Source organism: Mytilus trossulus, chromosome 4 (genome assembly GCF_036588685.1).
Source record: "Mytilus trossulus isolate FHL-02 chromosome 4, PNRI_Mtr1.1.1.hap1, whole genome shotgun sequence".
NCBI classification, from domain to species: Eukaryota; Metazoa; Mollusca; class Bivalvia; order Mytilida; family Mytilidae; genus Mytilus; species Mytilus trossulus.
The window spans coordinates 32405873-32429280 of NC_086376.1; the positions used below are offsets into that span (position 1 = coordinate 32405873).

The 23408-nt window shown below is 30.5% G+C and overlaps 2 protein-coding genes across 2 annotated transcripts in view; both read right to left on the reverse strand.

Annotated features, from left to right (window-relative positions):
* Window positions 1–1754: 1754 nt before the first annotated feature.
* On the reverse strand, window positions 1755–3680 carry LOC134716556 (uncharacterized). The gene is made up of 3 exons (XM_063579566.1): window positions 3555–3680; window positions 2544–2730; window positions 1755–1870 (listed from the first exon to the last, which is right to left on the reverse strand). Exons 1-3 carry the CDS (start codon window positions 3678–3680, stop codon window positions 1755–1757), a joined length of 429 nt encoding a protein of 142 aa, XP_063435636.1.
* A 15187-nt stretch (window positions 3681–18867) lies between these two features.
* LOC134715126 (uncharacterized) overlaps window positions 18868–23408 on the reverse strand; it is a 31937-nt gene continuing 27396 nt past the window's right edge. The window contains exons 18-21 of the mRNA XM_063577064.1: window positions 23293–23405; window positions 20378–20513; window positions 20048–20121; window positions 18868–19223 (exon numbers count right to left, since the gene is read on the reverse strand). Coding sequence (XP_063433134.1) covers window positions 19219–19223; window positions 20048–20121; window positions 20378–20513; window positions 23293–23405 — 328 coding nt within the window. The 3' untranslated portion in view covers window positions 18868–19218. The remainder of the gene's footprint in view (window positions 19224–20047; window positions 20122–20377; window positions 20514–23292; window positions 23406–23408) is intronic.

The window sequence follows — 23408 nt, forward strand, 5'->3', positions numbered from 1 at the left end:
GCAGAAATATGATCACTTTTGTCTTTGAACCGACAGTAAAGTCACTGAGAATGTTGGGCGTTCTTTGGATGAATAAATACGCAGCCACGTCTAGTCAGAAAGGAGATTTTGCATCCTTTGTCTCATGATGAGATAAAGTGTCAGGCTCTCTGTATGTTAATAGCCCTTGGAAGAACTTCTCCTTGCAGGGTCTGGAGGTGGGCTGTTGCAAGGCTAAATTTCAATGTCTCTATCCAATATACCCTCACTTTCCAGTGTAATTTTAAATTTGTCGACATTGATTTCGATTAAAGACCTTCCGGTTGTATTAATGATTATTGATTTGATATCATCATGAGCATGCATGAAATATTTGATGCTGAACGTAAAACAAACCACAATCAATTAATTTAATATTACTGTATCAGTGTTAATTAAATATACTTCTTCTGCTAGTGTTGTGGGTTTTTACAATACAATAATACAGTAATAATTTAATTTAACGTCTCACCATCAATAATATAGTATACACAATTCGCATTATAAAAGGAAACCTTAAAATTATTACTGCCATTCTAAAAAGAATTATGAAAGACGGATTAAAAAGGAACTATAGTGTTTACAAATTTCCAAAAAGCTATTATAAAATAAAAGTTAAATATTAAAACATATTTACATCATTTAAAGGTATAAAAACTCGTCTTCTATACGATCTAAAATAAGTTTGCAGGTTTTGACACATTTTTATTTTCACTCGCTAAAATAAATGAAAGTTTCAAGGAATTCGGCAATAGACTAAAATTCTCGTTTTCAAAGATTAAAATCTTATATATATATATAGTTCGTCTCTAAGATCGTCGTACAACGAACATACAGTCAATACATGCTCCTCCGTTTCATAATGACATTTATATCGTCACAAACAAAACAATTTCTTTGATCTATTGGAAGACTCTCGTAGCGTCCTGTCTCCACCCATATTGGGACAACACCACAGCGAAACTGAGAGTCAGTTTATGTTGAATAATTGCAAAAATGAGTATTAAATTACTAATTAAAAAAGCAAATCTTGGAACACAAGAAAAAAAGATAAAGCAAATTAACACTAGTGATATCAAGGTTCCTCTACAAAAAATATATGGGAACAAAATGCATAATGGTTGTATGTATTGATACAAATTATAAAATACTTTAACACCATGATTACATTGAAAGTGTAAGGATACCCTACATTTATCATGATAATCATGTTCACTGTGAACGAAGTCAAATTTTAGAATGACTATCCTCCCCCTTTTTACATCTTGTAAATTACTCAAATCATCGTTTTGCATTCGTTATAAAATCATTGATAACATTATATTAAGTGTGTGGCAAACTGCTTTTAGTGGTGTCCAAACAATACAATTTTAAGAAAAACATAACCCATTTCCTCCTTTTAGTTTAAATACTTTCATTTCACTTAGTTTTTTTTATCGTTGCAAGATTAATACAATTTATTGTTTCCCAAATCAATATTTTATGTACTATAAAAAAGACAAAACTCTTAAAAGTAAATTCAAATTTTACAAACCATTTAAATCATACTTTCCTGCAATCTTACATAACTAATGCTAGCTGTTATTAAACTTAATTAATAAAGTAACATGGCATTAATTTTTAATTTACAACCCGTTAGTGTACAAAGGGAAGCAACTTTAGTTGTTCTACATAGGGGTAAAATTGGCAGGTTAATGGTGCTAAATCAGCAGGTGCCATATCAGCAGATGAGTGATCTAGACCCGTCTCAAAATTCTAGGTTCATGGGATTTTCTTAATTGAAGTCTATCCATCTGTTCATCATGCGGATATGGATAGATAGATCCATGGTCCCATTCTACTATAATCCAACCTATATTGAAAAAAATATTAGCCTTTAAATATTTATCAAACATTAAAAAAACATTTGGCCTGTCAGTTTGAATAGTTGAAATTATTTTGATAATTCTTCAATTGATTCTGATGTGGTATTTCGATATGACAGTTATTAGCTGAAACTATGTCTTTGGGAATAACCTTTACCAAGTAGGCTAATATCAAACAGATTGAGATCCCAAGTTAAGAAATGTCTGAAGCATCGAAATCCACTTTCATTTAAAAAAAAAATTGCAAATCCATCGAAGGTCAGCATTGCCCGATTAGGTTGCAACCAATGTTGATTTGTGTGTTTGACTGTCTTTCTTGTATCTGTTGGCCCTCTTTGAGAAAATGAAATTTAATTTTTGCTAGGAAATTATTTCATTATTTTCAATATTTTCATACGGGTAGCACGTTCTGTTTAAATCATCTATTTAAGCAATTTCATGTCTCTATTAGACTTCTGAATCGCTTTTATCTCGCCCAAAATTTTCATTTTATTTATTGGAATTTTTTCTTGGAAACTAATAATCTCTTAATAGACGGCAGACAACGGACGTCAACCAAGTTAAGTAAACAGTCAGTTTCAACCTTTTTGAAATTGATGGAAAATATATCTTTATATATTATCGGTTTGTGTTATCATATCTCTATTTAATTATGTGTACCGTCTCGATCTTGTCCAACAGCTGTTCCTGGGAGACCTAAATCTTGATCATCGTAAGTCCAATCCGGTCCTCGTCTTACTCTATCTCCTAAAGTGAGTGTTTGACAACTTAACTCTAAATAAAGACCCCGCCTATTATCAAATTTTAAAGGATTGGTGAAGTCTTTTACCATATCTAGACAGTCATCCTACAAAAAAACACTAATAAGTTCATGTTTTTTTTATAATTGTTTTTGCAACTTCTGTCAGTACATGATTTATAATATTTGTTTTCTCTTTGAATACTCTTGTTGTATTATAATAATAATAATAATAATAAAAAATAAAAAAAATAATAATAATAATAATAATAATAATAATAATAATAATAATAAATAATAATAATAATAATAATAATAATAATAATAATAATAATAATAATAAAATCTTTATTTAAAGAGTGTAACTCATTTGGATTAAACCAATTTTCATTAAGGCTCACTACATGCAATGTTAACAAAATGAATAAGATATAATTAATCTACTATAACTCAAATGGAAACACAAGACGTACATAAAGCAATATAACAACAACACCAAAAACACCTTTGGTATACATTGTGGCTTAACTTATACATTTAACACTTTTAAAAATAAAATGACTTGTAAGAGTTTTTGAATGCAGATATACTTTTTGATTTTTTAATTTCACTGGACAATGAATTCCACACTTTTGGGCCACTAAAAGAAAAACTTGATTTGTATAATTCTGTATTTGATTTAGGAAAAATAAAATTATCTAATGATTAAAGTCGAGTATTTGTTATATTTAAATAGAAATCATTGGGCTATTTCTTAATAAATTTTCGCAAATAAATTCTTAGTTGATTTTCATTAACATCCCCATCTTTTTCAAAACATGCAACACTATTATTATTTAAAGTTAAGAAATTTCTGGATGGATTATCATTTAAGGTACTTTTATTAACTGGAAAATATAAATCGGTGACGTACATACTCTTTAATAACTTACATGATCATCTGAGCTAGTGTGATTTAATATTTTCCTCTTTATAATATCTCTACTTTGATTCTCTGTATATCGTATTTCAGATGCTACCTGTATAGCCAGAAGCTGTAATGTAAATCTATTTTGCATAACAAGTTCGAAGACGGCATACGTAGATTTCTAATGGAATATATAAAATTGCCGCAGTTTGTGTTTACTTATTATATAAACATATTTTTTTAAAAAATTGATAGGAAGTCTAAAGTTATTGGAAAAACATATTGGTTTCGGAATGAAAAAATACAAAATAAAACTTCAAAAGTGGTCAGGTTTCTTTAAACACAAAAAATACCAAAGAATGTTTGCGTTACCTAAAGACGCATTGTCTACGTTAAACGGCTCATATAAATGAAGTGTGTTTTGACAACATAAAAGTGGTCTATAATTAGATTAAATCATGCAGTTCTTCAGAAACAATGTAACGCATCATATTAAAATGGCTTTTTCACTATTCCTTAATAATTTCTGTGATAAAAAATACATCAGTCAAATTTTAAAATAAGAGAGGGACGAAAGATACCAAAGGGACAGTCAAACTCATAAATCTAAAATAAACTGACAACGCCATGGCTAAAAATGGAAAAAAACAAACAGACAAACAATAGTACACATGACACAACATAGAAAACTAAAGAACCCCACAGAAAACTAGTGGTGATCTCAGGTGCTCCGGAAGGGTAAGAAGATCATGCTCCACATGTGGCACCCGTCGTGTTGCTTATGTGTTAATAAATCCGGTAAATAGTCTAACTCGGTAGGTCACATTCATAAAAGGGACGGGGATTGTAGTAACAATAAGGAACATATCTGATATCATTTGTGAAACGGTTATTCTATAACGGTCAACCAACTCGTGATGTTATTCATAAGATTTGGATACTTGTAAACTTTTGTTACCTATAATTCAATGGAATAAGCAGTATAAAGAAATTAAAATGTATCATTAATGTCCAGTATCAACAATAAAGCGTCAAAGTAATAAGATCAAACAGTTAGATGATAATATTTGTTTATTTGTGGAACTTCTTTTTTTTTACTTCCCTACATTTATTTAAAAGTGCGTGCACATATTCATGTTTATAAAGATGAATATGAATATACATAAAAGTAGTCACCTTATACAAATTGAATATAAATGAACTGATTGTCAAGTGGCTTCCAAATCATTCAAGTTTGGAAGAAAGATAACAAAACTATTTCGATTGTTAGTTTATAATGGAATTTCGAAACTTAATGTTACGTCAAATTAACACAAAACTTAGGACTACAACGACAATTAACTGGAGGTTCTCTTCATTACGCATTGTGTACACACTATCACATATTTTAAAACGAAAAGAATTTCGGTATTATAATATTATGATTTTTATTTTAATGCTACTATTACTTTCTTCTACATGGACATTTTTTATAATTCATAAATTGTAATTTCTTGTAGAGAAATATCCTTTGATATATGTTTAATAATATTTAAACATCTATAAACAATTTCTCTATAAAGACCTTGATATAAAACTATTCATACCATAACTTTAGTCATCCTGATCAAGCGGTACATTTCATTGTCGGGTATAACTTTTCCATTCGTGTTTCTAACAGCTTGTGACAAAGTCTGAAAGAACACTCAGTTGATGTCATATCAATTTTATACAACTGGATGATCGTCAAACAGTTTCAGACTTTGTAAACACATATATTCGGAACATCAAATATGTCTGTAATACCATGGTTTTATTTTTTGGTAACCCTATAACCATAGGTTTATGAATAAAATTTTCTCTCGAGAAATTGTTTGGCATACCAGACCTGAATGTTAGTTTATGTCCATTCAAGGATATCCATCCATAAAGCAAAGTAAAGCATCAAAAGTTCCTCTCTATCTGGGGTGTTCAAAATACTGGCAAAACTCATTGAAAGTGCAATTTGAAACAACTAATTCAACATAGCTTCTACACCTAAGTGTATTTTCTCAGCTGTTCATTGACGGTGACAATAAATATCATGCAGTAAGAAATGGTTGGTTCTTAATTGAGTTTCACGAATCACAATTGAAGAGCATGACTTTGCAGCATGAGACAGAAAAGAGCTGCTACAACAACTATATGATCGTTGATAACAGTTCGTTTTATAGAATAGAAAGCAGAAAACAGAAAAAAAGCAAAATGTTTAAGGAAACAGAAACATGTTTGTGTTTTCTAAAAACATACAATTTTTATATTACATTAAATCGTGTTTCTGATTTAAAATGATAATACTTAAACATGGCACAAATTTAATTTAAAGAAATACACCCTAGTATGTAGCATGTTCATTATGTTGCCCAACTTAACGTAGATGCGTATCTTAATGATATATAATTCAATTTGCATAAAAGAAATCAAAACAGTAAAACTTACAATAAGTCAAACATATCCAAAAGCTTAAAATATTATTTGATAGTGACAGAAATTTTATGATTAACCAAAATCCAACTAAATTTAACACACCCTGTAAAACATTATGAACATTCAATGTTTTAATATGTAACCACAAAATCAACAGCCAAACTTTCCAAATTCGGACCCATTGATGAGCAAGAGTATAAAAAAATCAAAACATAAGCTGAAATAACACTTATCATTTTTTTATTTATTTTTTGAGATTATGATAAATTAAAAAAATCATACAATATTTTTGTCAACCGGTTGGTTCCATCTAACGTTCATGCAAATAAGAGTAATAATAAAGGCGGAATATACAAAAGGGAATTCAAAAACTCATAAAAAACTGACTATGCCATGGCAAAAAGATAATAACGACGAAAGGAAAAGAATGTCCGAAACACGCTACATAAAATACATGTAGTATCAATTGAGCAACACGACCTCCTCTGTAATCTGGGATGACGGGACAGCATGTCCTGTTTCACATGTGGTATCCTTTTTGCTGTGCATATCCTATAAATGTTCATTCGGTGATGTCAACTTGTGATTGCGTCCGACAGAATGTTAAGAAACAAGAGAAAATTGACTTACAATTCCAAGTTTTGTCTATACTTGCATTACAATCAAGGAAATGCACATGTAACTGTCAACATTAGTGTATCAATGGGGAGTACTGATTGAATCAAAAACAATTCATTTTAAAATTTGAAAAAGTTTAGAAAATAACCATTTATTATGTTAAAAAACGATTAATACTTACTACGTTGCATTGATTTCCGCCAATAGGAACATAAAATATCTTTGTAGTTGTAGCAGCTATCTTGTCAATAACACCGTACATGTCAGATGGTACCTTAAAGTAAACAAATATTCAAGAACTTTTAACATCGCCGAAAAATAAACCAGGACAATTTCAATAATGTTTTTTTTCAATTCACCAATGCAACAGCAACACATTTTAAAAGATCTTGGTAGTTTTTAATAACATTAAATAATAGATATGGTAAATACCACTTCATAGTTTTGCTAAACAAGTAAATTGATGCTGATATCAATTTTGCCATTTAATAAAGGACTTTTCAGCTTGAAATTTCCTTGTAGTTCGGTAATTTTACTTCTTAATTTTCACAGGCATAAATTTACTTCTCGTTTAATGCAATTTCTTTTTGTATGTTCTTCTAAAAGCTAAAATCTCCAGAAAGTACAATATTGCTCGAGGCAACAACATGTTATAATCAATCATCGGTATTATTTTGGTAAACCTTAACATTGAGTTGTTAATACTTGGTACATATTTTTCTAATCTTTCCATTGTATAACACATTGTCTTTTTTTTTTTTTTTTAATCTCAATAAACAAAATGAATGTTACAAATGTTGTAATAAAATACCCGAAAATCACTACATAGTACACGAACAATACAAAAAATTAAAGAACCATCTGGTACGGAGTTATAATACTTTAATTATTTGAAGCGGGTATTATTTTTTTTTATGAAAAAGGCAAGTAAGTCGGAAGTCTCTTTATGATTTTTGAACAGCGGTATTCTACTGTTGCCTATATTGATGATGTAATTAATAAATCAAAATTACCTTGCTTTGATGGGGTTTATTTGTGTCTTAAAATATGACTTATCATTATATAATATAAATCGTGTAATCATACTAACTCGAGATCTCCTCAAAGAAAAGATAAAATTTTCTCCATTTTCTGTTGCAAGTTTGCATTGTTCTGACGATCCGTTAGTGAAAACTATCATGTGTGCCTGTAACGAAATATCTTCAAAGCATCCTAAAAAACCTGTACAAAAACATAAAGGCTAATCAAATCAAATATCTAAGTCGATTCACTTCTGTGATTAAATCATAGAACCGAATTTATTCCCCTTTTATACTCAATAAAATAATAAAACAGATATAAGGGTTTTATAATTGATAATATTAGAAACTAATTCTTGACTTTTAAGAACATTTTGTGTTGTAACCGGATTAGATCAGTTAATTTTACTTACATGAAGTTACACCAGCATATCCCATCAAAAGTCCTGCTAAAACAGGGGCATCTCCTTCCGGTCTTAGCCGTCCTATAATACGATTATAATTGATAGAAAATATCGTTCTCAGACACATTTTACAATGACCTATTTTAAAAACTTCTAAGCAACAATTCTATAATATCTGTATGGTAATTGTATAACTACATGAATATAAACAGAAGACCAATACTCTAAAAAAAACAATTCGCAACATAGAATAGAAGTAATGTCTTCCTTTCAGGTCTTTTTGACGTAATATTGGGTGCCTTTGTGTGTTTAAGATTTTATTTTTGCGTGTATCAAGCGTTGGGTACTTAATTCATTACTAGAATAATTCAAATAGGCTGTATTTGACCAAGCCTTTTTGAAATATATTTTCCTTAATACTTGTCAGTTCTGTACTCATTATTTTAAAGTTTTTTTAATTGAGCGTCACGAATAAGATTTTTGTAGACAAAACGCGCGTCTAGTGAACAAAATTAAATTATCAGCAACGTTTATTTGATGCGTTTTATGTTGTGCCACAGACATCTTTATTTCTTTTTGGATAAAGCGCTTTTTTCCTTATACTCATAAAACAGACCTATGTGGCTATTTTTACTTTGGTTTATTATACTAACAGAATAAAAATATGACAGAACCAATATAACTAATATTACCTATCAAGTCTATAACTAATCCATAATCACTAGTTGCCTCTTGTATAAGTCGTGTTTCTCTGCCAAATACTGCTAAACCAATACCATTGTCTAAATCGCTACATTCCGAATTTTGTTTAATTCCTGTTGAAAATAATTGTTTAAATCGAAAAATAAAAGTCTGAAAATATTTCTTTTAAATGTGACTACAGGGAACAAACAAACAAAGATTCGATTGAAAAGCAAATGCGATTGTAAGTTGTTTAATACGTTGTTTAATATAAACGTGGTAGAATAAGTACCAACCTTCCGGCTAAAACTGTAGCTGACTGTAAGGTCATGGTAAACAGTTTTAGCGAATTTATTATCAAGTGTGAAAGGAAAGAGGAAAGATGTACACATTTGATAGCATATACAGAATAAGTATCCCTCGTATCATCCATTATTTTACAATAAGTATTTCAACTTTTAATATGTGATATCTCTTTTATGATTTTATCATGTGTAATCTTTAATTTGGTAAAATATCAGCTGTTTTGTATTTTACTCACCATACACATACTGTAGAGCAGCTGATTTTAACTTCTGGAAATAACTTGTCATACGGTCAGATATATCCAATACCAAAATAACATTGTGGGATCTAGAAAGTTTGACTGCTCCTGATCTCATTCTAGCAGAAGCTACAAAATGTCATTGACATTCAGTCTAGTCTCACTCTTTTTAAGTACGATTTTCTGAGTTGTGACTTTTCATTGATTGGTATTTCTATATTTGATTTATGATTTTTGAACATCGACGAATTAATTTTATGCCTTCAAATTCCAATATGTTAAGAACCGAGCTTTTCTAATAAAAGTGAAACCACTCATGACTATCAACGTCAAAATATATTGTTTATATTTGCTTACACTCGTTTGATAACAAATCATGATAAATATATGTTTTAGAGAATATTCTGCAGTTTATTCTTTCGAAATGTAGATTTGAACATCGATATGCCATTATGCTGTAAAAATATCGACAGTTTCAAGAAGAAACCCACTATCCTATTTTTCTAGTAAATATATTTGTTGTCTCGCACTTACCATATGCTTTCATTTGCTTGGTATACTGATACCATTCTCTAACAGTTTTGGGTTGACCAGAATCGAAATGTCCTTCAAATGTATATTATAAGCAAATTATTTGATTAAGAAACATATAAAGTTTTTACAATCATTCGACAATATGTTCCAATAATTTCTACTGTAAATTTTGCCTTTTGAACTAAAAAGTCAGTATTATCGTAACAATATCACATATTCAACTTTTACCGCAAGTTTACATACGCACAAAAATATACACATTTCTTTATCACATCTCAGCCAAACAAGTATAAATACTTTTTATGAAGGGTGGTGTTGATGATTGTTTGCATTGGCATCCTTTGCTCTTTTACGAATTGTTGACTTATTGCAACTATATCACACAACTATTTATATATATTTTTTATCCTACATACGTTCATCATATACATGTAGCTCTTCATCTTGTCCTCGTCTTGATGAACGTCTGGACGAACCGTATCTAAATATTACATATATAGTTGTATTTTCTTGACCATATTTTTAAAAGACGATTATCCTTATTAAAATATATAATAAGTACTTTCATATTTAAGATCAATATAAGCATAGTTGCTGGTAATGAAAGTACATAATTGTATCCTTGTGTTAATATTTTTTAAGGAAAAGTATGTTGCTCGTCTCTGATGAATGTCTCCTTGCTTTATTCTGCATTTTGTAGACTTTTTGATTTGCACAATTTAATAAGTATTTTGTAGGTGTACCGTTTATGAAAAACAATAATTTTAACATAGCTTATAATTCATAGTAAAAAAGGCAGATTTTTACTGGATTTTGATTTTTTTTACATTTCATATATCTAAGTGAACATGAAATTAAAGATACTACCGACAAAGATAAGTCTGCTTCATATTTAGACATTTTCTCGAAATGACTACTGATTGTAGATAAAATACCAAAATTTATGACAAACGCGATGATTAATTCCATTTTCCTTAATCAACTTTCCATTTCTCTGTAGCAACACCCCAGCGGCACCAGCATATGAAGTATATGTGTCTCAATTGATACGTTACTCTAGAGTTAGCTCAAAGTATGTTGATTTTTGTTAAACCAGGAATTTTGATTTCCTAAAAGTTGCAAAGACAGGGCTATGAATAGATCAAATTAAGGTCAACACTCAAGAAATTTTTCGGTCGCCATGATGAGCTGATTGGCCATTATGACAAAAGTGTGTCAGAAATCATATCTGATATTCTTCCTCGGTCATGATAACATTCCATCATTACCGAACTGAAGAAAAAAATAACACGACGGGTGCCGTATATGGTGCAGGAAATGCTCCCCCTTCCGTTGCACCTGATTTCACTCCCGGTTTTATGTAGAGTTCGTGATGTTTCTTATTTATTATTTATAACTGCTGATGTAAATGTCCTTTGGTTTTGTGGATCTTTGTTTACTCCTTGGTTTTGATTGTTGTTGTCTTTGCTGCTTTGTGAATGGAAATGATATTATTAATATCTTACATAGCATATACCATTCATATAGAATTAGTATTAAAAAACTTACCTATCTTATTTTCCCCATTTGTTTAATAATGAACTTTTTATACGGTGTTTCAGTTATACAGATTTATTTCAAAAAAATATATAGAAACTTGATGAGTCATATTTCTATGAACTTCCAAGTAGAAAAGTATTACATCAACATTTTCGACACATTATGAAAGCTTTTGCTACGGTATCGATATGCGCATTATTCATAAGTTCTTGTTTGGAAAAATATAACAGAAAGTAATTTAAGAAAGTGAACAAAACATAAAGATATTAAACAATAGGTTCTTTGTAGATACTTACGATGTCACTGACTTCATCATTGTTCTTGTATCTTCTGTGACGTGTTCAGTCGGTTTTATATTTAAAACATTCGAATCTTCTCTTTGAATGCCTGTCCTGCTAACGTTTTCATTTGTGTGCCCTCCAGAACTTTTGCAAATGTTATGAAAGCTAATGCGATTGTCGTTTTGTATTTCTATAGTTCTACTTTTATAGCCGGACTCGTTTCTACGAATCTTTATTTTCCTATTAGATGTGTTACAGTTGTCAATCTCAGACAAACTATCGTTAACCTTTTCCTTCTTTAATGTAGTAAATGGGTTGTCTTCCTCAATTTTATTTCCATCTAGAATAATTTCGTCGCTACTAGTATTTTTAGTGGAAGAATTTTGAGTATTAACCTTATCCCTACAGGTTCCTAGTTGTTCAAAGAATTTTGTTTCTCTGATTTTACCGTAAGGTTTGCAAGGATTAATATTTGAATCGAAACATTGAACTGCGTTATGCGTCAGCGGTTCTACATTCTGGACTTTCACATAGCTCGGAGGATTATAGATATTAACGTCAGCGCTATAACATTCGTCGTCAGATAGATATTTGGTATCATTTTCATTTAATGCTTCACCATTTTGCCTGCATGGTATTTCAACTATTGATTCGTTGGTTTTTATTTCATTTAATGAACATTCACTTAATTCATCATAATTTGGGAGATTGTTATAACAATCTTTTCTATATCTCTCGCCAAAGTTTGCCGTCTTCTGTAGCTTATCAACAAGTACATTTAATTTACTTGTTTTTAACAATAAATCAGAAATTTGATTTGTTACAGTGTTCAAATTGTTAGCATATTCATTCGATTTACTGTTCACTCGGCTTACGTGTTCTTCTAACTCTGAAATCAGACATTAATGTCATGACAAATAAACCAAAATACCGATAAAGATGATAATCTTAAATCCGGTGGATAGATTTTCGTCCGTCTAATTTAACAAAAGTCTAAAACAGTACATATAGAAAATGCATAAGATTTTCGGAAATTATTTGTTTACACAAAAAAAACGTTTCAAATAAGCTTACGTGAAATTTCTTTGGAGGCAGCAGTCAGTATTGAATAACCACTCCTGCTGAAATATTAACTAAATTCAATTGAACAACAAATGTGACTTCGGAAATATTATCAATATATTTAAGTTAAAAAAAAAATAAACAGTTATTTATTCATTACAAGAGAAGATATTGTATGATCGTCTTTCAAGTAAGATTATGTGTATATGTCAGATAAGATTTTCATTATTTTTTAGCATTCTCTGAAAAAAAGGATTTAAAGCATTGCATATACGGTTTAATTTGAAAAATACTGAACACAATTTTAAGACATTATGTACAAGAGGGAATATCAAAAGAATTCCGATCCTATATTATAAACTCGTAACTTTCGCATTTTTATTTTATATTTTTCCAGCTTTCTTCTTTTGGTGTTACACCCTTGTACAATGCAAAATGAATGAATGATCGTTCATAAATATATTTACCTCGCCATTGTCTTTATGTATCTTTTGTACCTACGTGAAGAAACACGATTTCAGTTTTCGTCGTTCGCTGCTGTCTTTAGTGTATTTTTTATTGGTTTGTTTTATGTCAGGCAGTTGGTTTCTCGATTATGTTTCAGTTAAGTGTCAAAGCCTTTTATATATCACGAAACGGTACGGGTTTTGGTCAATTGTGACGAAAGATACACGTCATTTGGGACTTTGGTTGATAGTTGTCTTATTGGCAGTATGTATTTTGTTTATATAATTACGGTGAAAGAAAAACAAATTGATTACATTTACCCATAAGATGCCATTCGGTTTAATATTTCTTTTTGGGTCTTATCTAATTCATGAATCTTCTGCTTCACAGCAACAACCTTGATGAAGAAAAAATACAAACTACGAGTACATTTACCAATACAAAAAATTAACTCATTATTTTTAAACTACAGGACGTCACGTCAAAGAAGAAAAGTCGAAAAAAATACACAAAGTCTACAATAAACAAGATATTGAGAATCATAAACCATTTGTCGCCACTACAAATGTGACAAATCATTTACTCTTATAGAGTACAATATCCATACTAATATGTGTTGATAATTCTAAATTTACAACCAGCAAAAATAAAAAAAAACTCTAATTAGTAGATGTTGTTTTCAAAACACATGTAGATAGTCGTTGAACATAACATTACCTTAAATTAAGTTAAAGGATTGTAATAGTGAATAAGTAAAAAAAAGTTATTACAGAGGTTTATTATTTAAAACAGGAAATACATTATATACCAGTTATTATAGTTCGAGTTATCATACCTCTTCTGTCATCTGGTTTTGCATATTCTTTATCTCCTAGGAACAAACAATAGTATTATAAGAAGAATTGAAATATATTTTTTTGCAAATGTAGATTGAATAGAATAGTTATCAAAGGTACCAGGATTATAATTGATGAGTTTATTTAGTACGCTAGACGCGTGTTTCGTCTACATACGACTCATCAGTGATTCTCAAATCAAAATATTCATAAAACTAAACAAGTACAAAGTTGAAGAGCATTGATGATCCGAAATTTCGAAAAGTTAGGCCAAATACGGCTATGGTAATTTATGCCTGGTATAAGAAAATCCTTAGTTTTTCGAAAATTTCAAAGTTTTGTAAACAGGAAATTATTAAAAAATGACCACACTATTGATATTCATGTCAACACCGAAATGTTGAAAACTGGGCTAGTGATACCCTCGGGAATTAGATAATAAGCCTAGATCACACTGATGTTTTAGTGGGTAATAAAATCAACGGTACCAATTTTGTTGCACCAGATGCGCATTTCGACAATACATGTCTCTTCAGTGATGCTCGTGGCCAAAATATTTGAAATCCAAAGCATATATAAAAGATGAAGAGCTATAATCCAAAAGGTCCAAAAAGTATAGCCAAATTCGTGAAAGGAATCAGAGCTTTGCAAGAAGGAGATACATTCCTTAATTTATAATAATTTCTAATATTTTGTAACAGCAAATTTAAATAACACAAAAAATCCGTATTTTCATGCCAGTACCGAAGTACTGGCTACTGGGCTGGTGATACCCTCGGGGACTAATAGTCGACCAGCAGAGGCATCGACCAAGTGGTAGTAATAAAATCAACGGTACCAATTTTGTTGCACCAGATGCGCATTTCGACAATACATGTCTCTTCAGTGATGCTCGTGGCCAAAATATTTGAAATCCAAAGCATATATAAAAGATGAAGAGCTATAATCCAAAAGGTCCAAAAAGTATAGCCAAATTCGTGAAAGGAATCAGAGCTTTGCATGAGGGAGATACATTCCTTAATTTATAATAATTTCTAATATTTTGTAACAGCAAATTTAAATAACACAAAAAATCCGTATTTTCATGCCAGTACCGAAGTACTGGCTACTGGGCTGGTGATACCCTCGGGGACTAATAGTCCACCAGCAGAGGCATCGACCAAGTGGTAGTAATAAAATCAACGGTACCAATTTGTTGCACCAGATGCGCATTTCGACAATACATGTCTCTTCAGTGATGCTCGTGGCCAAAATATTTGAAATCCAAAGCATATATAAAAGATGAAGAGCTATAATCCAAAAGGTCCAAAAAGTATAGCAAAATTCGTGAAAGGAATCAGAGCTTTGCATGAGGGAGATACATTCCTTAATTTATAATAATTTCTAATATTTTGTAACAGCAAATTAAATAACACAAAAAATCCGTATTTTCATGCCAGTACCGAAGTACTGGCTACTGGGCTGGTGATACCCTCGGGGACTAATAGTTCACCAGCAGAGGCATCGACCCAGTGGTAGTAATAAAATCAACGGTACCAATTTTGTTGCACCAGATGCGCATTTCGACAATACATGTCTCTTCAGTGATGCTCGTGGCCAAAATATTTGAAATCCAAAGCATATATAAAAGATGAAGAGCTATAATCCAAAAGGTCAAAAAAGTATAGCCAAATTCGTGAAAGGAATCAGAGCTTTGCATGAGGGAGATACATTCCTTAATTTATAATAATTTCTAATATTTTGTAACAGCAAATTTAAATAACACAAAAAATCCGTATTTTCATGCCAGTACCGAAGTACTGGCTACTGGGCTGGTGATACCCTCGGGGACTAATAGTTCACCAGCAGAGGCATCGACCCAGTGGTAGTAATAAAATCAACGGTACCAATTTTGTTGCACCAGATGCGCATTTCGACAATACATGTCTCTTCAGTGATGCTCGTGGCCAAAATATTTGATTTCCAAAGCATATATAAAAGATGAAGAGCTATAATCCAAAAGGTCCAAAAAAGTATAGCCAAATTCGTGAAAGGTAACCTAATGTAAGGGAGATTGCACTGTTAAAAGTATTTGAAATATATTTTTGTGTTTAACCTAGTTGTTCAAATTGATTATAAAAATGATGAAGCAGCGTTTGAGTAAGTTTGACTCTATCAAATTTAATGACCTGTAGTTGTTTACCTCTATGTCAGTTGGTCTCTGGTAAAGAGTTGTCTTATTGGCCATAATACAATAGATATAGGGAGATGTGGTGTGAATGCCAATAAGACAACTCTCCATCCAAATAACAATTTAAAAAAAGTAAATCATTAAATAACTTGATATAAATGTATATGGAAGGATTCCGAAAAGTATGTATATATGAGTTTTATGGATATGTTATTCATTACAGTCAATGGTTTTGCCTATTGTTAAAGGCCGTAAGATGACTTATAGTTGTTAAACTAAAAATAACGAACAAACATTAGTAGGCATCTGCTCTCATTTTGAATATCAATGACTGTAAAAATGTGATGTATATACCATATTTTAAAGTAAATCTGACATGTCATGGTAATATTGTAATATAACACGGGTTATGGTTTTCTCATATATGTTATGATGGTATGATACTAAACCACTAACGGGAGGGATTGTACCTGATATTCATATGATGAAATCATAATCTTTCAATCAGTTTAATTGAAGTCTGAAGAGGGCATGTCAGTTAACTGCTAGTATTCTGGCGTTATTTATGTTTTATTGTCATTTTGTTTATTTTCTTTGGTTACATCTTCTGACTCGGACTTCTCTTGGACTGAATTTTAATGTGCGTATTGTTATGCGTTTACTTGTCATCATTGGCTACAGGTATAAAGGTAGGGTTTAGATCTCATAAACAAGTTTAACCCCGCCGCATTTTTGCACTTGTCCCAAGTCAGAAGCCTCTGGCCTTTGTTATTCTTGTATAATTCATAATTTTAGTTTCTTATGTACAATTTAAAGTTTAGTATGGCGTTCAATATCACTGAACTAGTATATATTTGTTTCGGGGCAAGCTGAAGGACGACTCCGGATGCGGGAATTTCTCGCTACATTGAAGACCTGTTGGTGACCTTCTGCTGTTTTCTTTTCTATGGTCCGGTTGTTGTCTCTTTGACACATTTCCCCATTTTCTTTCTTAATTTTATTGTCAGATTATTTTCGATTTATAATTTTGACTATCCCTCTTGTATCTTTCGTTCCTCTTTTATAAGGACAAAGACCACCATCATTATATGAGGACGATAATTCTTGGGGAAAATTGACACATCTGCATTCTTTTACGTAAGTTGGTTTCAATACCAAAGACTACAAAATGTCCCTTTCAGAAGTCGTGACAAATGAATCATGTCAATGTTTTGACAGTCTATCTAAGAACTATTTTTGTACTAATCTAGGCTCAGTGTTAGCATTAATTTGTACTAGGATGGAGTTTTGATCATATATTCTAGAATATGGTCCTTGTTGTATAAAAAGTCAAAGATCGTCTCTCTATTTATTTGAGTTATTATAATTGTACAAATGCAACGAAAACTGAAATAAGTGTGATAATTGTAAAAGAGGGACGAAAGATACCAAAGGGACAGTCAAACTCATAAATATAAAACAAAATGACAACGCCATGGCTAACAACGAAAAAGACAAACAGAAAAACAATAGCAAACATGACACAACATAGAAAACTTAAGAATAAACACCAAGAACCCCATATATAATAATTCAATGTTTTGTTACACAAGCTTACTTATCTTTTTACCTATCTTTTGTACAAATCTTACCTTTATTTTGAATACAGCGACTTAGAAAGAACTACTTAATAGACGTTTGATATATTTTCAAATACAAACTTAAGGCAAAATGTTTTAACAACAATTTGATTTGTTTTACCTCATTTCCTTCATAACTTCTTCCGCTCGGTTTCACATATTGGGTTTCAACATATATAACTAGGAAAAAGTAACTATTGGATTTCCAAATGTTATCTTATAACCCAATTGTAGATTTATATTGTTTTCAATTTTCCAGGAAATAATAACATCAAAATTGTCTCTGTTTCGATCGCGTATAAGATTTAAAGGGTTTTCATAATTGAACAGGAAATATCTGATAATACTATCATGTAGTGTTTATTGTTTGAATAATTTAATTATCATAAAATGTCTTCATATGAAAGAGACGACGAGCTGTTTGTCTTGTGTTGACCTTAGAATTGGTTGATCTTTTGTACATACGAGTTTTTAGAAACTATGTTTTAATACGCGTGTTAACACCAGTGTGATGTATTTGTTTATTGTTTTCTGTTTGTTTATTGATATCTGTTTTATTGGTAATAATTTTGTATCCACTTTTTAAACAACAGACACATTCCACTTATATAATGAATTTCTTAAATTCCCCAAAAAAAGAATATTAACTAATATAATTCATTTACCCTATTTCTTTCACTTCAATATATTTTTTCTTGTATCGAAGACAATAAAAGGATGAAATATTTAGTGCAAAGTTAAATCACAAAAAATACTGAACTCCAAGAAAAATTCAAATTAGAAAGTCCGTTTTCAAATGGCAAAATCAAAACTCAAACAAATCAAATGAATGGATAACAACATCCATATTCCGGACTTGGTACAGGCATTTTCTTCTGTAAATAATTGATTGATTGATTGAATGATTGATTGATTGATTGATTGATTGATTGATTGATTTTCTTTGCTTCCTTTTATACATGAATAAAGTTAATATAGCTTACAATTCTAAATTATAACAAATGAAACATGACATTAGATGCACACGCTGACAAAAAGAGTATTACTTAACATGATAAATGTATGTACATAGTTCATATTGCAAAGGAATAAAACATTATTTATCAAATATAGTATGTACAATTCTGAAGAATTTAACATTTTCATGAACAAAAACATCTCAACAAATTTCGAATAAAATTGAAAAGTGCATCGTTATTTAAAACGTTTTTTCTTTACAACAGTATTGGTAAGTTTTTTTTTCATAACCAGAGATCACCGTCTAATTCCTTTCACGAAAACAATCGAACCAAATTTTAACTCCTTTTTATCCTATATATAGCTTTTAATCATAATGGATTTTCCCATCTACGTATGTGGTTTTTTTTTATAAAAGAGAGACCAGCTTTTTTGAACGAAAGTATTCGTGGATTATCAATGTTCTGAAATTATCTGTCATCGTGTGTCATGAATTCTGGATTCTCAATGGCTTTTCAATTGGTTACACCATGTTATACTGAAACATAATGAAAGAAATATAGACATTTAGTTTATTATATCAAGTTTTAACTAACATTTCAGTATTGAATATTAATAAAATCCGAAAAGCATAATCTAAACAAAAAAAAAGAGTGTGACAAGGTATATCTACAGAGCAGGTATATGCAACACGGCCTGCAATTTAAAAGTCATATCTAGTCAAATATTTTACAACCTTGAAGCTTATTCAACGTTAATGAAAATGGCCGATTAAGTACAATACGTGTAACATTATAAGTATCTATACCTTGAGGCATGTTTATAGTTTAGATTGCCCTTCTGTCTATAATAGTTATTAAAGGTACCAGTATTATAAATAAGTACGCCAGACGCGCGTTTTGTCTACACAAAATTCATCACTGACACTCATATCAAAATATTTATAAAGCCAAACAAGTACAAAGTTGAAAGGGCATTGAGGATCCAAAATTCCAAAAAGTTGTGCCAAATACGGCTTAGGTTATCTATGCCTGGGATAAGAAAATCCTTAGTTTTACGAAAAATTCAAAGTTTTGTAAGTCAGGAAATTTATACAAATGACATTATTGATAGCCATACCAAGCACTTGTCGTTTTGAAAGAAAGTAACTATACCAAAAATCGATCCCCTGTTCGATAAATTGATTCAATCGAAAATGGGGAATATCACCGTCGAAACATTAATATTAAGTGATACACTATCCATACTAGGGTACAAAATTCATTAGAGGGCGCTAACTGTATCCCCGGAAAAATTGGAAGATCTCTAAATGCCTACTTTTTGTAGGATTACATTTTTACGTGAACTTAATATTTATCATACCTGATCTGCGAACTTCAATCTCCGTGCCGTCTCGTGGGTTGACCTGAATATTTTTTGCGAAATTGATAATGTACCTAAAATCAAAGTAATAAGTATAAGCTGAATTAAGGCATTCGTTAAGTGTTTTGCACAATCAATATATTAAATATATATCTTGCAATGTGCCAACATTTTCTTATCATAGATGACTCTTATATACAACTTAAATACTTGGAATTATAATGGACGTAAAATTAACCGTTGAAGATTTTTTTTTGATATATAGACTGACATCAACAAAGTTATTGCTAGGACATGGGTATCCTTTTTCTCAACATTTAGTAAACTCACGTTTTCATATCCATTTTAAAATTAGTTTTTTCTGTTGGTTTCTTTTTGAAAGCGTTTTCTATTTTATTATTAATATCTAGAGGATATTTCTTCCATTTTGAATCATTGTTGTCTTTGTACTCCCATGAAAAATTTTCTGTAAAATATAAGAAAGGATAAAAAGTTAACATCCGTTTCTGACATATGAATAGTTATGAATATCCTCAAGTTTCTAAATATATCTGACAACATTTAAACTAGAATAAATCTGCATCCTGGGTAACTGAATAAATTGTAAACATTTTTTTTAATAAACAAGTATCTTTTTAAAAAAATACTTCTAAAAAGTAAAATCACAAAAATACAGAACTAAGAGGAAAATTCAAAAAGGTAATTCCTAAATGGTTGAATTAACCTGGTTTTAAAGCTAGCTAAACGTATCACTTGTATGACAGTCGCCTCAAATTTCATTTTATCGACAACGATGTGTGAACAAAACAAACAGAAATAATAGGTAAAATATCAAAAATAGGGGTACAGCAGTCAACATTGTGTTATAACCTCAATCACTATAAAAACAAACAAATATGTAACAAAGAAGCACAAAACGGCATATGAACTTGGCATATTACACAGCTACTTTTGCATAGGTACTATTTCTGTACTAAAAATCTGTAGTACTTGAAATTTACTTTTAATATTCAGTACTATTTTGTTACTTTAAAATTATTGTAATATTAAGGTACCTGTATTTTACAGTACTTAATTTGTACCTGAAATTTAGGTACTACAAATTTTTGGTTACTACCGTTACATTTTTTGCATTTTGAAAGTTTTTCTATTTCAAATATCTTAAAATTATGATTTTCAAACATGGAATATTGTATTATTTCTGTACCAAAATATTTAGTACAAATCAAGTACTGTAAAATTCAAGTACCTAAATATTGCAATAATTTTAAAGTAAAGAAATAGTACAAAATATTAAAAGTAAATTTCAAGTACTACACATTTTAAGTACAGAAATAGTACCTATGCAAAAGTAGCTGAGTAGACAAATTTAAAGACAGAAATACAACAATTAGCACAGAACAATAACACAATGACGTGATGTATAATTACAGAGCCACGTCATATATGTATCAATGAAACATCAAAAGGCATATAGAAAAACTACATAAGCAAATATGGAAGACAAACAAACAAATATGTTTTACAATAGCACAATGATAATAAATTTCTTTCATCAGGAAAAATTTCTTCAAGTTCAAAAGATGACCTAATAATATGATCACTTACTTGTTTCGTGGCAATCTACATGCACATTATTATGAGTATGCATATCTTCGCCATTTAAATCTAAGTTAACAGTAAACAAAGAAAAAAAAACACAGTTCAAATCTAGCAAGGTAGTTAACTTGAGTAAATTCATTTACCACAAGTAAACCATTACTTACTTAATAATACCGTTTAAAATTTAAAAAAAAATGGAACAAAACGTTGCATATTTAATCTGCCCATGGGGAAAAAAAGAAAGAAAAAATAACTAATTTAGATATTTGCTGATAAAATATCTCGCAAGAAATGTAGCAGTGAGAGCCTTTGAAAAAAATCAATATGTTTTTTATTCCAATGTGTCTAGTTCATATAAGAATGATCGGTGGAATTTTTCAAGAACTTGCCGATATCCGCCTTTGATAAACACGGTAAAAAGTTTCTAAAATTCAACAAGAAAAAACGATATATATTTCTATTCCTAACGGTTATTACTCCTGTACAAACAGTTCGTCGCCATTTCTCCAAGACCTTGTTGATAACAGCCTATGATATAAAACATTATAACACATTTGAATGTCTGTTTGTTTCGTTCACACATCGGTGTCAAAATAATGTAATTGCAGGCGATTGTCATACAAGTGATAGGTTTAGCTAGCTTTGAAACCAGATGAAATTCATCGTTTTATAAATAAAAAAAATCCTGTACCAAGTCCGAAACATGATAGTTGTTATCCATTCGTTTGATGTGTTTCAGCTTTCGATTTTGCCATTTGATTATGGACCTTCCGTTTTTAATTTTCCTCAGAGTTCAGTATTTTTGTGATTTTACTTTGTATTTTTTGTCTTTATATACAAGTTTGACTTCAGGTATGGTTGGGATCAAACAATATCATCTTGAGCACTCAAACAAACAGCAAAGAGAGACTGTAGAAGGTTCCTCGGCGTTCAGTATTTTTGAGATTTTACTTTATACTAATGTTTCCTTTATTCATTATTAAGGATTTCTGTTTTGATAAGTCTCGTTGGTGTATCTGCAGAGTTTTCAAGTGAAACGTCAATATCTAATTCAATCAGTATATGTAATGGGATTTACAGGGGGGCTAGCACAATACATTTGTCATGGAAAAAAAGATAAGTCGTAGCAGACATGGGTATACAGTACTAATCTACATAAACCTATGTAACTTTTTCGTTCTGATTTGTAACAACGACCACATAACCTTATTCCATACGGAAATTGTATCTAAGTTTTCCTTTCAGCATTTATATCATTGCCTAGTTCTATCCTCGACTGAATCCTTCAGTATTTTGTGGTTGTGTTTCAAATGTAGTATTTAGGTTCACAGTATATTTCTTGCCTTTGAATAGCACATTTTGTAGAGAGAAGTTGTATTTGCTCATATTAGTTTATTTTACTACGGCAAAACATATACCTTTTAAAATTTCAAAGTGGTGTAAAATTATTGAAATTTGTAAGAATAACATATGTTTTTTGGGAGAATAGAAAGAATATTTAACAATAGATAGTTTTATCATAAGAAGATAGCTCGTTTAATGATACTTAACCTAGAAATAAAATGTACTGTTTCATACTTTATATCATTATAACATTGATATCGATTATATATCGATATATAATTGATACTAAATCGCCATACCTGTATCTTTTGCCTGGTTCCATGAATTAGAACACGCGAAACCTTCATTTTGATTCATTCCATCCAGATCGGTAAGTGGTATTTGTTCATCACCGTATGTACTGCTTTCGTCACTA